The sequence below is a fragment of the Lingula anatina genome, chromosome 3 (genome assembly GCF_051362555.1).
Source record: "Lingula anatina isolate TDL-2025a chromosome 3, LinAna3.0, whole genome shotgun sequence".
In the NCBI taxonomy this organism is placed as follows: domain Eukaryota; kingdom Metazoa; phylum Brachiopoda; class Lingulata; order Lingulida; family Lingulidae; genus Lingula; species Lingula anatina.
This window is the reverse complement of record NC_141769.1, coordinates 9,358,263-9,371,703: the sequence shown is the minus strand read 5'-3', so window position 1 is coordinate 9,371,703 and position 13,441 is coordinate 9,358,263. Positions and strand designations below refer to the sequence as shown.

The following is a 13,441-nucleotide window of genomic DNA, read 5'->3' as shown; positions in this document are numbered from 1 at the left end:
CAGAATAAATGAATTATGTTGTTATTTATAATGAAAAGTTCTGAACTGACTAATGCCATCATTGATGAAATTATAAATCATTTGCTTTTCTTTATCATTTACTGCCGATTACGGCTGGCGATTTTACTTCCGGTCAGGATGTTGGCAGACACGATTTTGATAGTGATAATTTCCATTTGCACAGCTCTTATGGGCGAAGGTATGTTTTGTTTGTTTATCGATACCGAATGCACCTATATACACTACATGTGATTGATGGTATGTGTTAATAAGGTATACTTTTTCTCAACTTTTATCGAGTAACCGTGTGCCTTCGCCTTTTTATACCGTCTGTGATTGAACGCAGTGGCATATACTATGATTTAGCATTGAAAAGTTATCAGCTTGAAAGTTCTTGGTTTGTACTTGTCGAGGAAAAAAAATTGTGTTTGTTATTGATCTGCACATTTCAAAGATTTTCAAGCGTCACCTTATGTAAAATCAACCGAAATTCAAAGTGGCTTTGCCGTTCAGTTAAAATTACCGGTAATTTTTTCACTGGACGCAATGAAAATTAATAATAATAATTATTATAAAATATGTCGATACTATTGATATTGATACTTTCTAAAGTTAGTTTACTGTGTTGGTTAGAGACTTTTAAACTACACATTTGATACCCTTTCCATTGTGCTTTGTAGTGGAATAAAATTGCACTGTTTTAGTGTTTACAGCCTACAGGTACCTCTTTTTTACAGGGCTAACATGGTTATTAGTGTACCGTACAGAATATTACAAAAGATTAAAAGTAGAGGTGGAAAAAGCAAGTAAGAAATGTAAGTAAAAGAAAAACTCAAGATAATTTGACAACATTGAATTTTATTTTAATGAAAATTCCCAGCAAGTATCTTTTCGTATTTTTCACAGCATTTCGTTCTTATTTCTCATTTCAGTAAGTATAAAGAAAACATAATTATGAACAGTTTTTGTTCTTATTTTTAATTGCATATGTCTCAATCAGGATAAAGAAACACATAAGATAAGTTGCTGTACATACATAGGCTTTTAAATGTGCTTATGTATTATTTACATACCCCTGTTTCATTTTCATTCCAGTGGAAAAGACAAAAGAATATAGCAATGAAGCAGACAGAAGCCAAAAGAAAAAAATAGGTAAGTTATTAGTTTACTAGTTAATCTTTTAGGGCAATAAATCTTTTGACTCACTTGAACTGCTTAAATTGAGATTTTTTTTAATCACTATTCCAAGATATAAGAACATATTTTGATATCAATAATGCAGAAAACAAAGGAAATCTCTTCATTTATTATTTTAGTATGAATGTTGTCTATAAAACATTTTATTATCTGTTTGTAGCAAAATCAACCTCTATAGTCAATAAAATATGCTTCTGTTATTCACCTTATGAATGATTATGGATACTTGTGAATGATTGATTCTTTCTTTACAGAAAGACAAGAAGAAAAATTAAAGAACAACAACAGAGATTTATCCATGGTAATGCTCTTTATGTTTAGATCATATCTGATTGTAGAAATTGTTATGAGTAATTAATTGTATTTAACTTGCAGACTGAAATTTTAAAGCACTTTTAATGAACAACATGATAGTTGAAAATTAAAAATTCTGAATGATAAGCAAAATGTTTAAAAATGGTTTGCATGAAAAATTACAGAAAGAACAGAACCATTGATTTAGTTTTAGTGCATCGAATATCTTTTGTTGCAATCTTTTAGGTGAAGATGAAATCTATGTTTGCCATTGGTTTTGCTTTCACAGCCTTGCTCAGCATGTTCAATTCAATGTAAGTCCTAGTTTTGTGGAGCAAAGAAATTGCTTCTAATTTGCTAACTTGTAAAAATGATGTTAAAAGGATGGCTCCTTACTGTATGACTTACACAAGTTTAGAAGTTATCAAGCTATTTGGCTAGATACAGTGAATAGTGATGGAGATGATAATTTTGTTGTTCACTTCTGTATTCAATAATGATCATGTATAGATCTCTATCTAAGATTAAGCAGAAAATGCAATAATTATTATAAGGTTGCTGTCCTGTATTTCATTGTAATCCCATTCAAGTATTGTTTATAGGTATGATAATAACTTGATGCAAAGTGATTTTTTTTTTCATTCAGATTTGATGGGCGAGTGGTGGCCAAGCTTCCATTTATACCTATAACCTGGCTTCAGGGAATTTCCCACAGGAACTTAGCTGGAGATGACTACTCTGACTGCTCTTTCATCTTCCTGTACATTGTGTCAACTATGTCCATTAGACAGGTACAGGTGATGTTTTGATAATAATAACCCCATGAACATAGCAAAAACAAAGTGTGATGGGTTATAATGGCTTTTACTGATTCCATCTTTATTTTAACAGCCTTTAAGTAAGACAGATAATTTGAAACATATCAGATTTTCTGTAAATTAAAACAAGTCTGAGGGGTTCAATTCTTTTAATAATAGAAAGGTTGGAATATCGTATGACAGTATTTTTAACTGTTATAAGAACTTTTTTTTTCTCCTAACAGTGCATAATATAAGTAATAACATTATAGTAAGACCTTTGTTAAACATACATACATTTTTGTAATAAATTTTGATATTTATACATACATTACCTGCATTTATGCACATTTTCTTTCACTTAACACAACAAGTAAATGCAAAACTGGGGCTTATTATGGTCATGGGATATTGATAAAGATACCTTTAAAACATTATTTCATTGTACCAATGCATTCGTAAAATATTCCTCTTCAAATGTGTGTTACTTCATTATTTATTTAAGCAGATGCATTTGGTACATTAAGACGTATCTTGTTATTTCAGAATATTCAGAAACTGCTGGGATTTGCACCCTCTAGAGCAGCCAACAAGCAGGGAGGTGGAATATTTGGCACTGCCCCACAGTATGGAAAATAGACCATGTGTTCAGTCTTGGAATGAATTTTTTTGCAGGACTATAAGACTTAAAAACTGCTGCAGAACATGATTTAGATAAGTTATGACATCTGGAAATAATATCATTTGGTTGAGGTCATTTTAGTATTATTGGCCAGTGAAAGAAGAATGAGCAATCTTTTTGCAGTATGGATTTGTAGTTTTCATTAGGGCAAATATGTAATTTGGAGATTTATTTCTACAGTTAAGAAAACTTTTTTGTAAATGTTTCACAATAGTGTCAAGTGTTTTTGCTGGTGTTTTTACTTCTATGGAAGCTGTGAAATTTTAGGTTTGGACAAAAAACAACCCCTTGTAGACACAATTTGATATCGTAAAATACTATGCTTATAATCTTGTCAGTTTTTCCCTTTTATTATTTTCTTACTCTTAATTTGATTATTGATGCAGTACCAGGCCTTTGAGAGATCAGAGAAAAAACAAAAATTAAAACAAATTGACAAGTGCTCGTTATAGTTGTAATACAACATGGCATTACTAGGGAGGGAGAGAGATTATGGTTATTACATACTGCCAAATTAATATGCGATTCAGATAAATTAATAAAAGTTAAAAGGACTGTTGAGTGTGGATAATGATTGCATGAACAGAGCTTTTATGAATTGATTAAGTAATCAGAATGAAAACACTGAACATCTGAAAAATAAGTTCATATGCTTTATTCTACATATAATGATGTCGATGAGCACAAACAACAGCTACCATACATTCAACTCTTTGTATCTTTAACATTTCATCAAAAGACTGCCATCATCCATCACCTATGTTGTCTTGGGTCCCATGTTCTAATAAATCCATTAATTCAGTTTCACTAATATCTCTGTCCATATCCTCTTCTTCGTATTCCTCCTCCATTCCCTGAATGTCTTGACTTTCATTCGCAAAGTCTTCGTCTTCTAACTGGCTTGAATTGAAATCTGTGGTGTCATCTGAATTTGAATAAAAAACACCGTTACTTCTACATATATTAATTCATTATTCAATGATGGTCATTGAAAAAATTCTTAGCAAGCAGCACTCTTTGTAATTGTTCTCATTGAACTGAAGCAAACTGTAAACAAAACGCAACTGGGATCATTGCAGATATGTTTAAAGGGATAACATCTGTTCGTAAGATATCCATATTTCACAATATATACATTGTAAACAACTCATAGAAATATAATAAATTCTATTTTACCACCAAAACAGCATTTAATGCAATTATTCATGAATTTGTGCTTGCCATCATATCATGTGACCTCCATAGATGGCTACACTCTGTAATAATCTCTTAAGAGAATACAACAAAAAATCAAACTTTTTAGAAAAAAACCAGGGACTAACTTTGAATGTGGGAATGGATTCATTAGCCATTGGCAAGTATGGGAAAATTGCGCTTTACCCCAGGAAAATTCATTTTTTGGCCAAAATGAACAGTTGTTATCTCTTTAAATACTTTTCCTAAAAAAAAAAATGCTTGTGAACATGACACAAGATGAAGCCAGTAAAAAGAAATATTTATACCATTACCAGCAGCTGTGGGATTCTTTTTCTGCCATTCTTGGAATGATTGCTTGACACAATCATTGAGCAGGTCACGCACTTCATCTATTGTTCCCTCCGTAAACCAGCCATCACGTTCTGTGCAAACCTATAAGATATTGATTTAATATTCATTTATTTACTTCTTACTTATTTTTGCTTTTTTATTAAGTATTTTGATTCTTTCAAAACAATACAAAATGTTTGGTAATAAGTGAGATGTTGGAAATGCTTCAATAATTAATCTGCTTTAATACTGTCTAATACTTACTTCCGAGATGTTGACTTTCAACAGATCCTGCACTGCTTTCACCTCGATATCACACACCTGATAGAACATCTGATGATAGGGAGGTATAATCCCTGGACGGATCTTGCACACATTCTCATTCTGAAACAAGAGGATAAGCTTCATATTCTAAGCAAGGATAAGCTACACACACAAACATAACAACTGGGGACACAATTCATCAAATAGTTCATCCACTCAGAATAAAGAAATTAATTGACAACTTTGGTTCCATACTTGCACCTTTTTACGTGTAACAATTCCATGACAGGGATGTGCAGTGCTATTTTGCATACAACATATTTGTTTCACTTTAAACGACTGACTTTCCCCTTGGACAGTATTTGTAGGGTCTAATAGAGAGACACTGCATCACATTACGTACTTAATGCCAAGCCATCATTTTCCTACAGGCTATGCAGAATGGAATTAATCTCTACACATTTTTCTTACATTTAACTTGGTCTTGGACACAATCACAACAGTTACCAGTCCATACGTTGTCAGTCAAAGTGTGCTAATAATCAGCTGTGTACATCTTTTCATCCAATTATACCCACCCTGTAAGCTTCTTGCATATCCTCCCCTGCAGTATCAGAGACCTGTATTGTAGAGGCCTGGGGTTTTGTTTTAGATACACTGGTCAGCAGCTTATAGTTCATTGAACTTCTCTTATGCACGAGTGATGGATTCTTCACATCTGAAAGTATTGTCAGCTAACCATTCATAAAAGAGATGATGTAAGAATATGAGTTTTGCTGGAGAGAAAAGTGACTTCTCAACAGATAATCTCTGAAAAGTTACACTTTACATTTTCTATGAAAAATCCATAATGAATGTGTGTCAAAAGATGAGATTCAATATTTCTCTTAGTTGAGAAAAACAGCATCTTCAAGCAGATGTATAGTGTCAAATACCAAGAGAATCAGGAAAGAGTAAGAACTATTTAAATAAAAGAAAATTGTTCAATTAAATGAATCACAGGATTAACAGCAACGCTTCTGAAGTGGGGTCAGCCATATTTAGTCGGCAGATCAGTTAGTACTCAGATCATCTATTCTGAATGGCCCATACTTACATATTCCCTGGCGCACCCTGAAATCCACCATCTGAAAATGACGAGCATTGGGGTCCTTCCTGGGATCGAACCCCAATTTGACCCACAAGCTGCGCCAGGGTCCTGTCGTGATGTAGTATGCCACACGCGGCAGCACATGCTTGAGACGGCGATGTGCATGTGGAACCCCATACAAGTGATGTGAAATCGCACTTTTCGACCAAATTACACGGTCTGTGGTAAACATCTGAATATGTAAATGTCAAATAGTAAAGTCTCTCTTAAAATATCACAAGTCATAATATATTTCTATGGCCTCTCACATTTTTCAATTCCACTTTTATATCTGCCCACTGCATGCTGAATGTCCAAAATTTAACAATCTTAAATCTATGCTCTTATTCTTTAGTTTTAAGATATCTTGATAAAAACTGCTACCAGGGGACTTTTGCTATAAAAATATAAGGCATCTTGCTGAAAAGTAATAAATGAATAAAAAGCATCTTTTACTTTTAAGTAGTTTTTATTGATATTACCTCTTTTACTTTCTCCAGCAGGTCAGTTAGACCCAGCTTGATAATGGGTTCAGTTTTCTCTATCCCTGCCATCGGCTCTGTGGGTATTGGATCATGATAGCTCTTAAAGATGGTGTAGGCTATCCTTCTTTTCCTTGCTACATGTAGAAGTTAAATGGGTAAAGCTAAGCCTTAATTGATAATAAATCTGTGCTGCCTGACTGATGGAAATATATTCAAAGCATTATTAATTCAACCAGTATGTTAAAATATTTTATTAAAATACAATCTATCATGAACTGGTGGATGAAAAAAAGAAAAAAACATTCATTTATTTCTTTTAATCAAACTCCATAAATATTTAGAACTTAAATTTTTGCCAGAATGATCATTATTTAAAACATGTCTACAAACTAACATATTATTTAAATACAACATCAGCATCACTTAGTGTATTTTCATCTCTCCTAATATTAACAATCTAGACAAGCAAAGACAACTTACGGTACTGTGCTTCCAAAACCTGCTTTTAGGTGCTTTTAGGTTATGAGAAAACTGACAGAAGGACGCCAATTTTAAAATCAAAAGAAGCACTTACCAACACCAATAATATCTTTCTTTTCTATTGCATCATGAAACTCTAAATCAGTCTTCTTCTGTTTCTGTCTGTAATAGTAATCTGTAGGCTGATCTAGGCGACTGAAGACTTGCGGTGGTAAAAACATTGGAATGCCTTCTTTTTGTAGCAATTCAGAGGAAGGCACAGGTTTGGTGATCATGATATCAGGAATGAGAGACTTGTAGCTTCCATCATCAGTTTTCTGCATTGGTAGAAACTGGATGTCTGCTTGACCTACAGAAAGCATAGACTATTTTAAGCAAGAATTAATGATATTTTTACAGTACTTTTCACTTGATGCACTGGACCTTTTATGAAAATTTTACATAATGAGGACAGCAATTTAATTACATGACTAACTTTTTAACTTAAATTTAAGTTCACAAAACACCCAAATAAAACGTTACTTTCAATCTATCAAGGAGTTATAACAGAAGGAGATTACACGCGTGGGGGCGGAGCCCGTATTACGGTCTCTCATTGGTCGGAATGAATAGAACCCAGAGAACAATGGATGCCTATCTCTGTTACGCTTAATTGTTGCTCTCGTTTAAATCTCGTTTGTTAGTATCTGTGCCTTCGTCTGTTGATTTTTGAGGACAGAAACAGAAACGGAGTCCCAAGTTTCTACAAAATGAGAGAAATACAGAATTTATATGATATTACGTTGGACAAGGTTTTCAAAAAACAGGTAAGTGCTTTTAAATGCATAACTACACGAAATATGAAGATAAATTGCAACTTTTATGTCGTAGGGTCTCACTGTGTAAGTGTCCAGCTACACGTTGATCTCGCGAGGTGGTGTGTGGAGAATAAATATTGCACGAAAAATATTTCCCACTCATAACAAGTGCCTATAAATATAGTATCAGATGAAGAAAGTTTGGTCTTTATACAGTTGCAATTGTTAAGAAATTTGTGGCAATAGCAAAGAATAAAACTTAGGTGCACTTTCAGTAGCCGAATAACAAGCAGATGCTTAAGCCGCCATCTTGTTAATATTTCGAAAAAAAATTACTCCAAAAGACATTTTCCTCCTACTTTTTGAAACTTGTGTCACATGACAGTCATAAAATTTAACTAATTGTTATGTGTGCAACACACTTGCTTGAGCAGTATTGTTTTTTTTTGCGATTTTACATGTGGTCTAGCTTGGATACGACAATTGACAATTTTCATGAGTTCCGATCAAAAAGTGTTACGCTTGTTACGGCCAAAAGCCTTACCGCTTTTTGTACTTTTCAAATGCAAGATTATAAAAAAAATTGGTGTGTTTAGATTCTTGAACATCTTGGTCGTGGCGTGGTATATATTGCATGGATGCTGCTCCAATATTTCTTGAAAAAAATAACCTGATTTGTTCAGAATACCAATTTTTTACTCTAGTGTTATGGGTAAATGTACCATTTTGGCCTTTACCTTTTTCATGTCTAAATCTAAAAAGACTTATCATGACAGTTGGTCATCATTTTTCTTCTCACCATGGTGGGTGGCTTTGGAGTGGTAACTTTGTTGTTAAAGTAAAGTGCTCAGTTTTTTTGACTGGAAAATTTTGCCTCCACCCAGCATTTTCCATCATGGCGGTCTAACAGGAAGTTTGACTTCACAGTGTCTTTGGTATAGTTATTTTTAACTTATTTAGTCTTCTTCTTATATATATACGTTTTAATTCATATTAAACCTTTGAAAAAAGAACACACATGAATCCTGGTGCTTCTTAATTTAAAGTCTTAAGGTTTTAAGTTCACCTAGGCTCCACCAATTACTTTACCTGTTATCTCACTACACCTCTCTCTTTGAGTCGAGGTGTGTAAGACACACCTTATTGTGTAAGACACCTCTATAATTAAGGGGTACTTGCTTCTCTACTTAAATTATACTTCACTACTTTGGCATGTTAGGTGGCAAGCTTGGATGTTTCAGTTCATTTTAAGAAAGAAGCTTTGCCTTGGTGGTTACAAAAGAATAGAACTCTGTTAAGGTTTATTCATTACTTGAAATTAAATATTTCATCTTGTAGTGTTGAAACAAAAATTCTCTCAAAATTGATAATGAATTTGACATGCATATCTTAACACTACTCAAGTTTTTTTTTTCTATTATAGATATGGGAGAAGGCTGCATTGAATATATGAATTATGGTCAGGCTGGAAAAAATTAAAATATGTCAATGAAAAAAGGAGGTCAGTGTGTCTGGGGTAAGTTACTTTTGTCATAATGCATTAAACATTCACTAACAACAGTACCCTTTTTAATTTTTTTTTCAAAATACAACAACCTTGGGCATTTTCCTTTTAGCAACCAGCCTCTCTGAAATCCCCTTTTTGTCCTGTCAGAAGAGTAGGGACCAGGGCGGATTAAAAAAAATTTCTTGTAATAAGTACAATTTCTTTCAATTTCTTGGGGTTATTAGCTTGTGATCATGAATCTTGATGTTCTATATAAATTTAGTTGTAAATTGTTCATTTATGTGGTGAACATTATTTCAGTCAAGTCATAACAAGACACATTAAACTTCACTGCATAATTCCATAATGTCTACATGGATACTAGTAGTTCATAATGCTATTATTATGTTTTTTTTTTTTCTAACCTACAGGTTTCTCTCTTTTCTGAGTGGCATGGCATTAGCAAGGCAGAAGAAAAGGCCCTGAAGAAATTCTCACTTGAGTTGTCCTTTTTGGAGAAGAAACTGGATAAGACTGGCCAACAGAGATTGCATTAAATTAATAGTGCTCCTTTATGACATTTTAAAATATTTTCAGTCACCTAACTGACTCTATACATTGCAAAAGTGGACATAAATTTTATGTTACTGTTACGTGGAAAAAAATTCAAAACCTATATATAAATTGTTGAGTGCCATGGTATAACAGTCTACCTGATTGCCAGTGAAATTTCTGTTTCAGTGAAATTTCTTTAAAGCAGTCACTTACTGCTTACTTACCAGTTAATTTTTTCAGCTGTTACATTTTATAAATGTTCTTACTAAGTGTTGTCTTGATCTATAATAACCTTTTGAAAATCCCATGTTTTTCATCCTATTTGTAAGAATTAACCACTTTATCTTCTAGGATTTTTTTTTTCATTCGGCCCATTAGATTCTCAGACCTTGCTGGCCTGTAAGTGGAATAGTATCTGGCACAGACTGGTATCAGCAAGTCAGATAAGGAAGAATATAATTATTTCTATTTGCACGGTTGAAAAAAATGCCATCATAGACTGCATAAAACTGGAAAACTGTAGCAACTTAATCATTCTTATGACTTCATATATTACTGCTTATGTGTAAAATTTTTGTTTTTGTTCTTGAGTATAGAGTTGACTTAAAAGATTTTTTAAGTTAATATAGTAAATAATAGTTTGAAATTCAATATTCTCATCTTTATTTGTTTCACTTTAAAGAGCTCGGTGAATACTAAAATTTCTGATATATTTTGTACATAAATATATTTATGAATGAATAAAAATTATTCTTAATGTATGGCACTGTGCACTTGTTTACCGACAAATATGAACAGTGTTAGTACGTGTCAAATAATCCTGAAAAAAAGGGAAATTTACAAAATAAAGAAATTTATAACGAGTATTCAGTAAACTGACGTGTCGTGGCATTGCCTCAACCTTGGATTAAAATTTTAATTAAATGCATTATAATATTAAAATTATACCGAGTGAGAAAAAAAATACTTTAAGAAATTTAAAACCAGACATAAAGCGTAGGCACTGTCACAATGTATATGTTTATGGGACCCAAGGGCAGGAGGGTCCAAACGTTAATGTATTAATATTATGTCCTTTTGCAGTGAGGACAGACGTTCACTTGAATGTCATTTTCACAAACCACAGTTGGGACGTTTTCTTTTGACTTCTCCTTGGTGATTTTTCACCGGGTTGTGCCATAAAAAAGCCATCTATCACCGACTAAAAAGTTCATGGCAACCATCCTCAGTCACCACCTTATAATCGCTTTCTATGATATCGTTCCCTTCCAGCACATCGTCCAAATAATTACCTGTGAAAAAAATCGTCAGCATACAGCGGCGCTTTGACATTACTGATCTCGAATTCTAACGCGAAATAACGCATATGAAATTTATCTCCAAGCTGAGGAGAGCGACGCAGACGAAACCTTGAGACCGGAGGCCCCCCGTAGCTAGCTCCGCCCACCGTAACAGACATCGGACAATAGAAAGGCTTGCGTGTAATCTCCTTCTGTTATAACTCCTTGAATCTATGTACAACACTGAAGCATTATATATTTGCATAATTATTTTGCACACATGTACTGTACATCTAATTTTCTATAGTTAAATTGATTTCTGGTCAATGGTATACTCATTTTTCATGATCTGTACTTACTCTGAAATTTGTATGTGGTACTAACACGCCCCACTACTTCTGAGTGGTACTTGACATCTCCGTCACCTGTCAGTTTGTCACCCTGCATTCCTTTACCAGTTCTCCCATTTTTCTTCTTCCTCCTCCATTTCTGGACTTTGAGAAGCAGGTTTGTTGTATCACATCTGAGGGCAAAAGACAGATGTCAGTTTATTTTCATAATTATTTAATGACAGAATTATGATCGGCGATTTCTCATTTTCTTGAATTTTTAGTAGTTGACATTAGTTTGTGGGAAAAATTTGGTCACTGGCGAAACACATTTCATGGCCATTACCTGTAGCTAGTTAAGACGAGTCGAATGATTAAGTTACCTGTCAGCATAAGCAGGTTTACAGTAGAATTCATCTGGTCGCCAACGTAAGGGTAGTCTTTTGCCAGGATCTTCAAATGTCTGTAACAAAATAGAAGTCTAACTTACCCAATTTCCACACGCAATTTGCTCCAGACTGTTGTGTTTCAAGTTATGTTAGATTGTGAGATCCATCAATAACAATTCGACATTAAAATGTCAACAAAGTAATATTTGTGCGTGTGTCTTTCAAAGAGCGGCACCTTGTAAATCAGTATGTCTGATGTTTGTGAATAGTGTGTGAGTGAGTGTGTGTTAGAGAGAGCAAGGAGTTTCAACTGTTGAAACTCCTTGGAGAGAGAGAACGAGAGAGAGAGAGAGACCTTAGAAATGTTCTCCTCTCCTCCAAGAGTCTTCAAAGCTTTATCAATATTCTCAATCACTGCAGGATATTCGATGCAGACAAAATCATTATCTCTCACGCTTTCCATTTGCTCCCGCTGTAGCTTTGTCGACCTTGACCTAGTTCTATCCCTCCAGTTCAGGTTCCTGTATATCCCGCTAGAGGGCATCTGGGTCAACATTTGTTAGCTGGTGTAATGAAACTGTGGGTCCGTGTTTATTTTTACAAATGCAAAACGTCCAGCTGTGAAACGTATTAGGCTACTCACTTTGAACATTCAGTCATCACTGGTTTTGTTCTTTTATTTATCTCGTACAAGTATAACGTTGTAAACAATTATGATAATCTGTTTTTGAGCGACTTTAGTTTGCTTCTCACTGAATTCACACCCTACCGATAGTAAATATAAACATTAAATAAACTATTTGCAATTCGTGGTCCAAATATTGTATCAGAAATGACAAACTATCATGGAATCACAATATAAATTTTCAGTCATGAACAGAAAGCCCTGTTTCCTATTGCACCAAGTACTTGGGTAAGATGAAACTTTCTGACATTTTTTTCAAGTGGAGAATAAACGTTAAGGCCATTTCGGGTTGCCGTTTAACGCACACATTGTCCCATCTATAATATACTGAGCACTAAAGTAGTTTTAATTTCAGGGCAATTTAACCAAAGTCTAAGTGCAAAATGTAACTGGTAAAAAGAAGAAAAATCTTCTCATAAATGTATCTGTTGTAAAAACTGTAAGCGTTAGAAAGGTCATATTTTCTACGTCTATATATATTCTGCAAATTAATTAAGCTTATGATATTTTCTAATTCAGAACTTAAAAACGACCAAACTTCTAAAATATAAGTAACTGATGTCAACAGTTCTTTCTGAAATGTGCAGGAAAACAGGGACTTCTAAATGACTGAACTCTCTCTAAATCACCGCAGGGAAGAATACCCTCATTAACGATTATCTATTAATATATAATTATTAAGATAAAGAGGATTCCTTTGGGCTTTTCGTCCGCTGGAAAGTCCCCCTCCCCCTGGGTTGGGACGTACGGACGTACGTCTTAATAAGGTGGGGTCTATAAATTTGTGTAATTATTTCACCCGAAATAGAGCCTATGCAACCTTCTCTCTCATCCTCGTATTTCAAGGGTGACCAGGATCGGGGCACTACATACAGTAACTTAACTCCTTATGTATATTTTAACTTCTGAATTTTGGTGTCGACCGTATTCAGAATCGTGGGAGTAATTCTGTAAAATATATAGGTTAGGGGAGAGTAAGTAAATTATGAATTTAGAAATGCCATCTACTCAAAACCGGGAAGATTTTTAACCTTGGTTTTAAATTAGTTTCTAAAAGAGGTAATT

The 13,441-nt window shown here is 33.9% G+C and overlaps 2 protein-coding genes and 1 long non-coding RNA gene across 5 annotated transcripts; 2 read left to right on the top strand and 1 right to left on the bottom strand.

Annotated features, from left to right (window-relative positions):
• Window positions 1–27: 27 nt before the first annotated feature.
• On the top strand, window positions 28–3,525 carry LOC106174487 (calcium load-activated calcium channel). Its single transcript, XM_013556068.2, has 7 exons — window positions 28–199; window positions 738–815; window positions 1,096–1,152; window positions 1,452–1,498; window positions 1,738–1,805; window positions 2,138–2,282; window positions 2,835–3,525. The coding sequence occupies exons 1-7, from the start codon at window positions 31–33 to the stop codon at window positions 2,925–2,927; spliced, it is 657 nt and encodes a 218-aa protein (XP_013411522.2). The 5' UTR covers window positions 28–30; the 3' UTR covers window positions 2,928–3,525.
• Window positions 3,526–3,679: 154 nt separating this feature from the next.
• On the bottom strand, window positions 3,680–12,250 carry LOC106174486 (general transcription factor 3C polypeptide 5). 3 transcript variants are annotated; one of them, XM_013556067.2, is made up of 10 exons: window positions 12,047–12,250; window positions 11,686–11,765; window positions 11,333–11,496; window positions 6,950–7,204; window positions 6,373–6,509; window positions 5,858–6,083; window positions 5,340–5,479; window positions 4,762–4,881; window positions 4,473–4,599; window positions 3,680–3,895 (listed from the first exon to the last, which is right to left on the bottom strand). In XM_013556067.2, exons 1-10 carry the CDS (start codon window positions 12,245–12,247, stop codon window positions 3,717–3,719), a joined length of 1,629 nt encoding a protein of 542 aa, XP_013411521.2. In that variant the 5' UTR covers window positions 12,248–12,250; the 3' UTR covers window positions 3,680–3,716. The 3 variants fall into 3 exon arrangements, with proteins under 3 accessions (XP_013411521.2, XP_086864613.1, XP_086864614.1); XM_087008487.1 differs by having other exon boundaries at window positions 4,479–4,599; XM_087008488.1 differs by lacking the exons at window positions 11,686–11,765; window positions 12,047–12,250 and adding an exon at window positions 11,793–12,007.
• LOC147762880 (uncharacterized) lies at window positions 7,417–10,212 on the top strand. The gene is made up of 3 exons (XR_015333431.1): window positions 7,417–7,661; window positions 9,076–9,168; window positions 9,570–10,212. It is a non-coding gene; the product is annotated as an uncharacterized LOC147762880 (long non-coding RNA).
• Window positions 12,251–13,441: the final 1,191 nt, after the last annotated feature.

Excerpts from the sequence above, each read along its gene's own strand:
- LOC106174487 (XM_013556068.2), top strand. The coding sequence starts at position 31 with ATGAAAAGTTCTGAACTGACTAATGCCATCATTGATGAAATTATAAAT. Across the intron at positions 200-737 it reads CACAGCTCTTATGGGCGAAG|GGCTAACATGGTTATTAGTG; the intron begins GTATGTTTTGTT and ends TCTTTTTTACAG. Across the intron at positions 2,283-2,834 it reads CAACTATGTCCATTAGACAG|AATATTCAGAAACTGCTGGG; the intron begins GTACAGGTGATG and ends TTGTTATTTCAG.
- LOC106174486 (XM_013556067.2), bottom strand. The coding sequence starts at position 12,247 with ATGTTGACCCAGATGCCCTCTAGCGGGATATACAGGAACCTGAACTGG. Across the intron at positions 11,497-11,685 it reads AAACCTGCTTATGCTGACAG|ATGTGATACAACAAACCTGC; the intron begins GTAACTTAATCA and ends TTTTGCCCTCAG. Across the intron at positions 5,480-5,857 it reads CAGGGTGCGCCAGGGAATAT|ATGTGAAGAATCCATCACTC; the intron begins GTAAGTATGGGC and ends CAATACTTTCAG.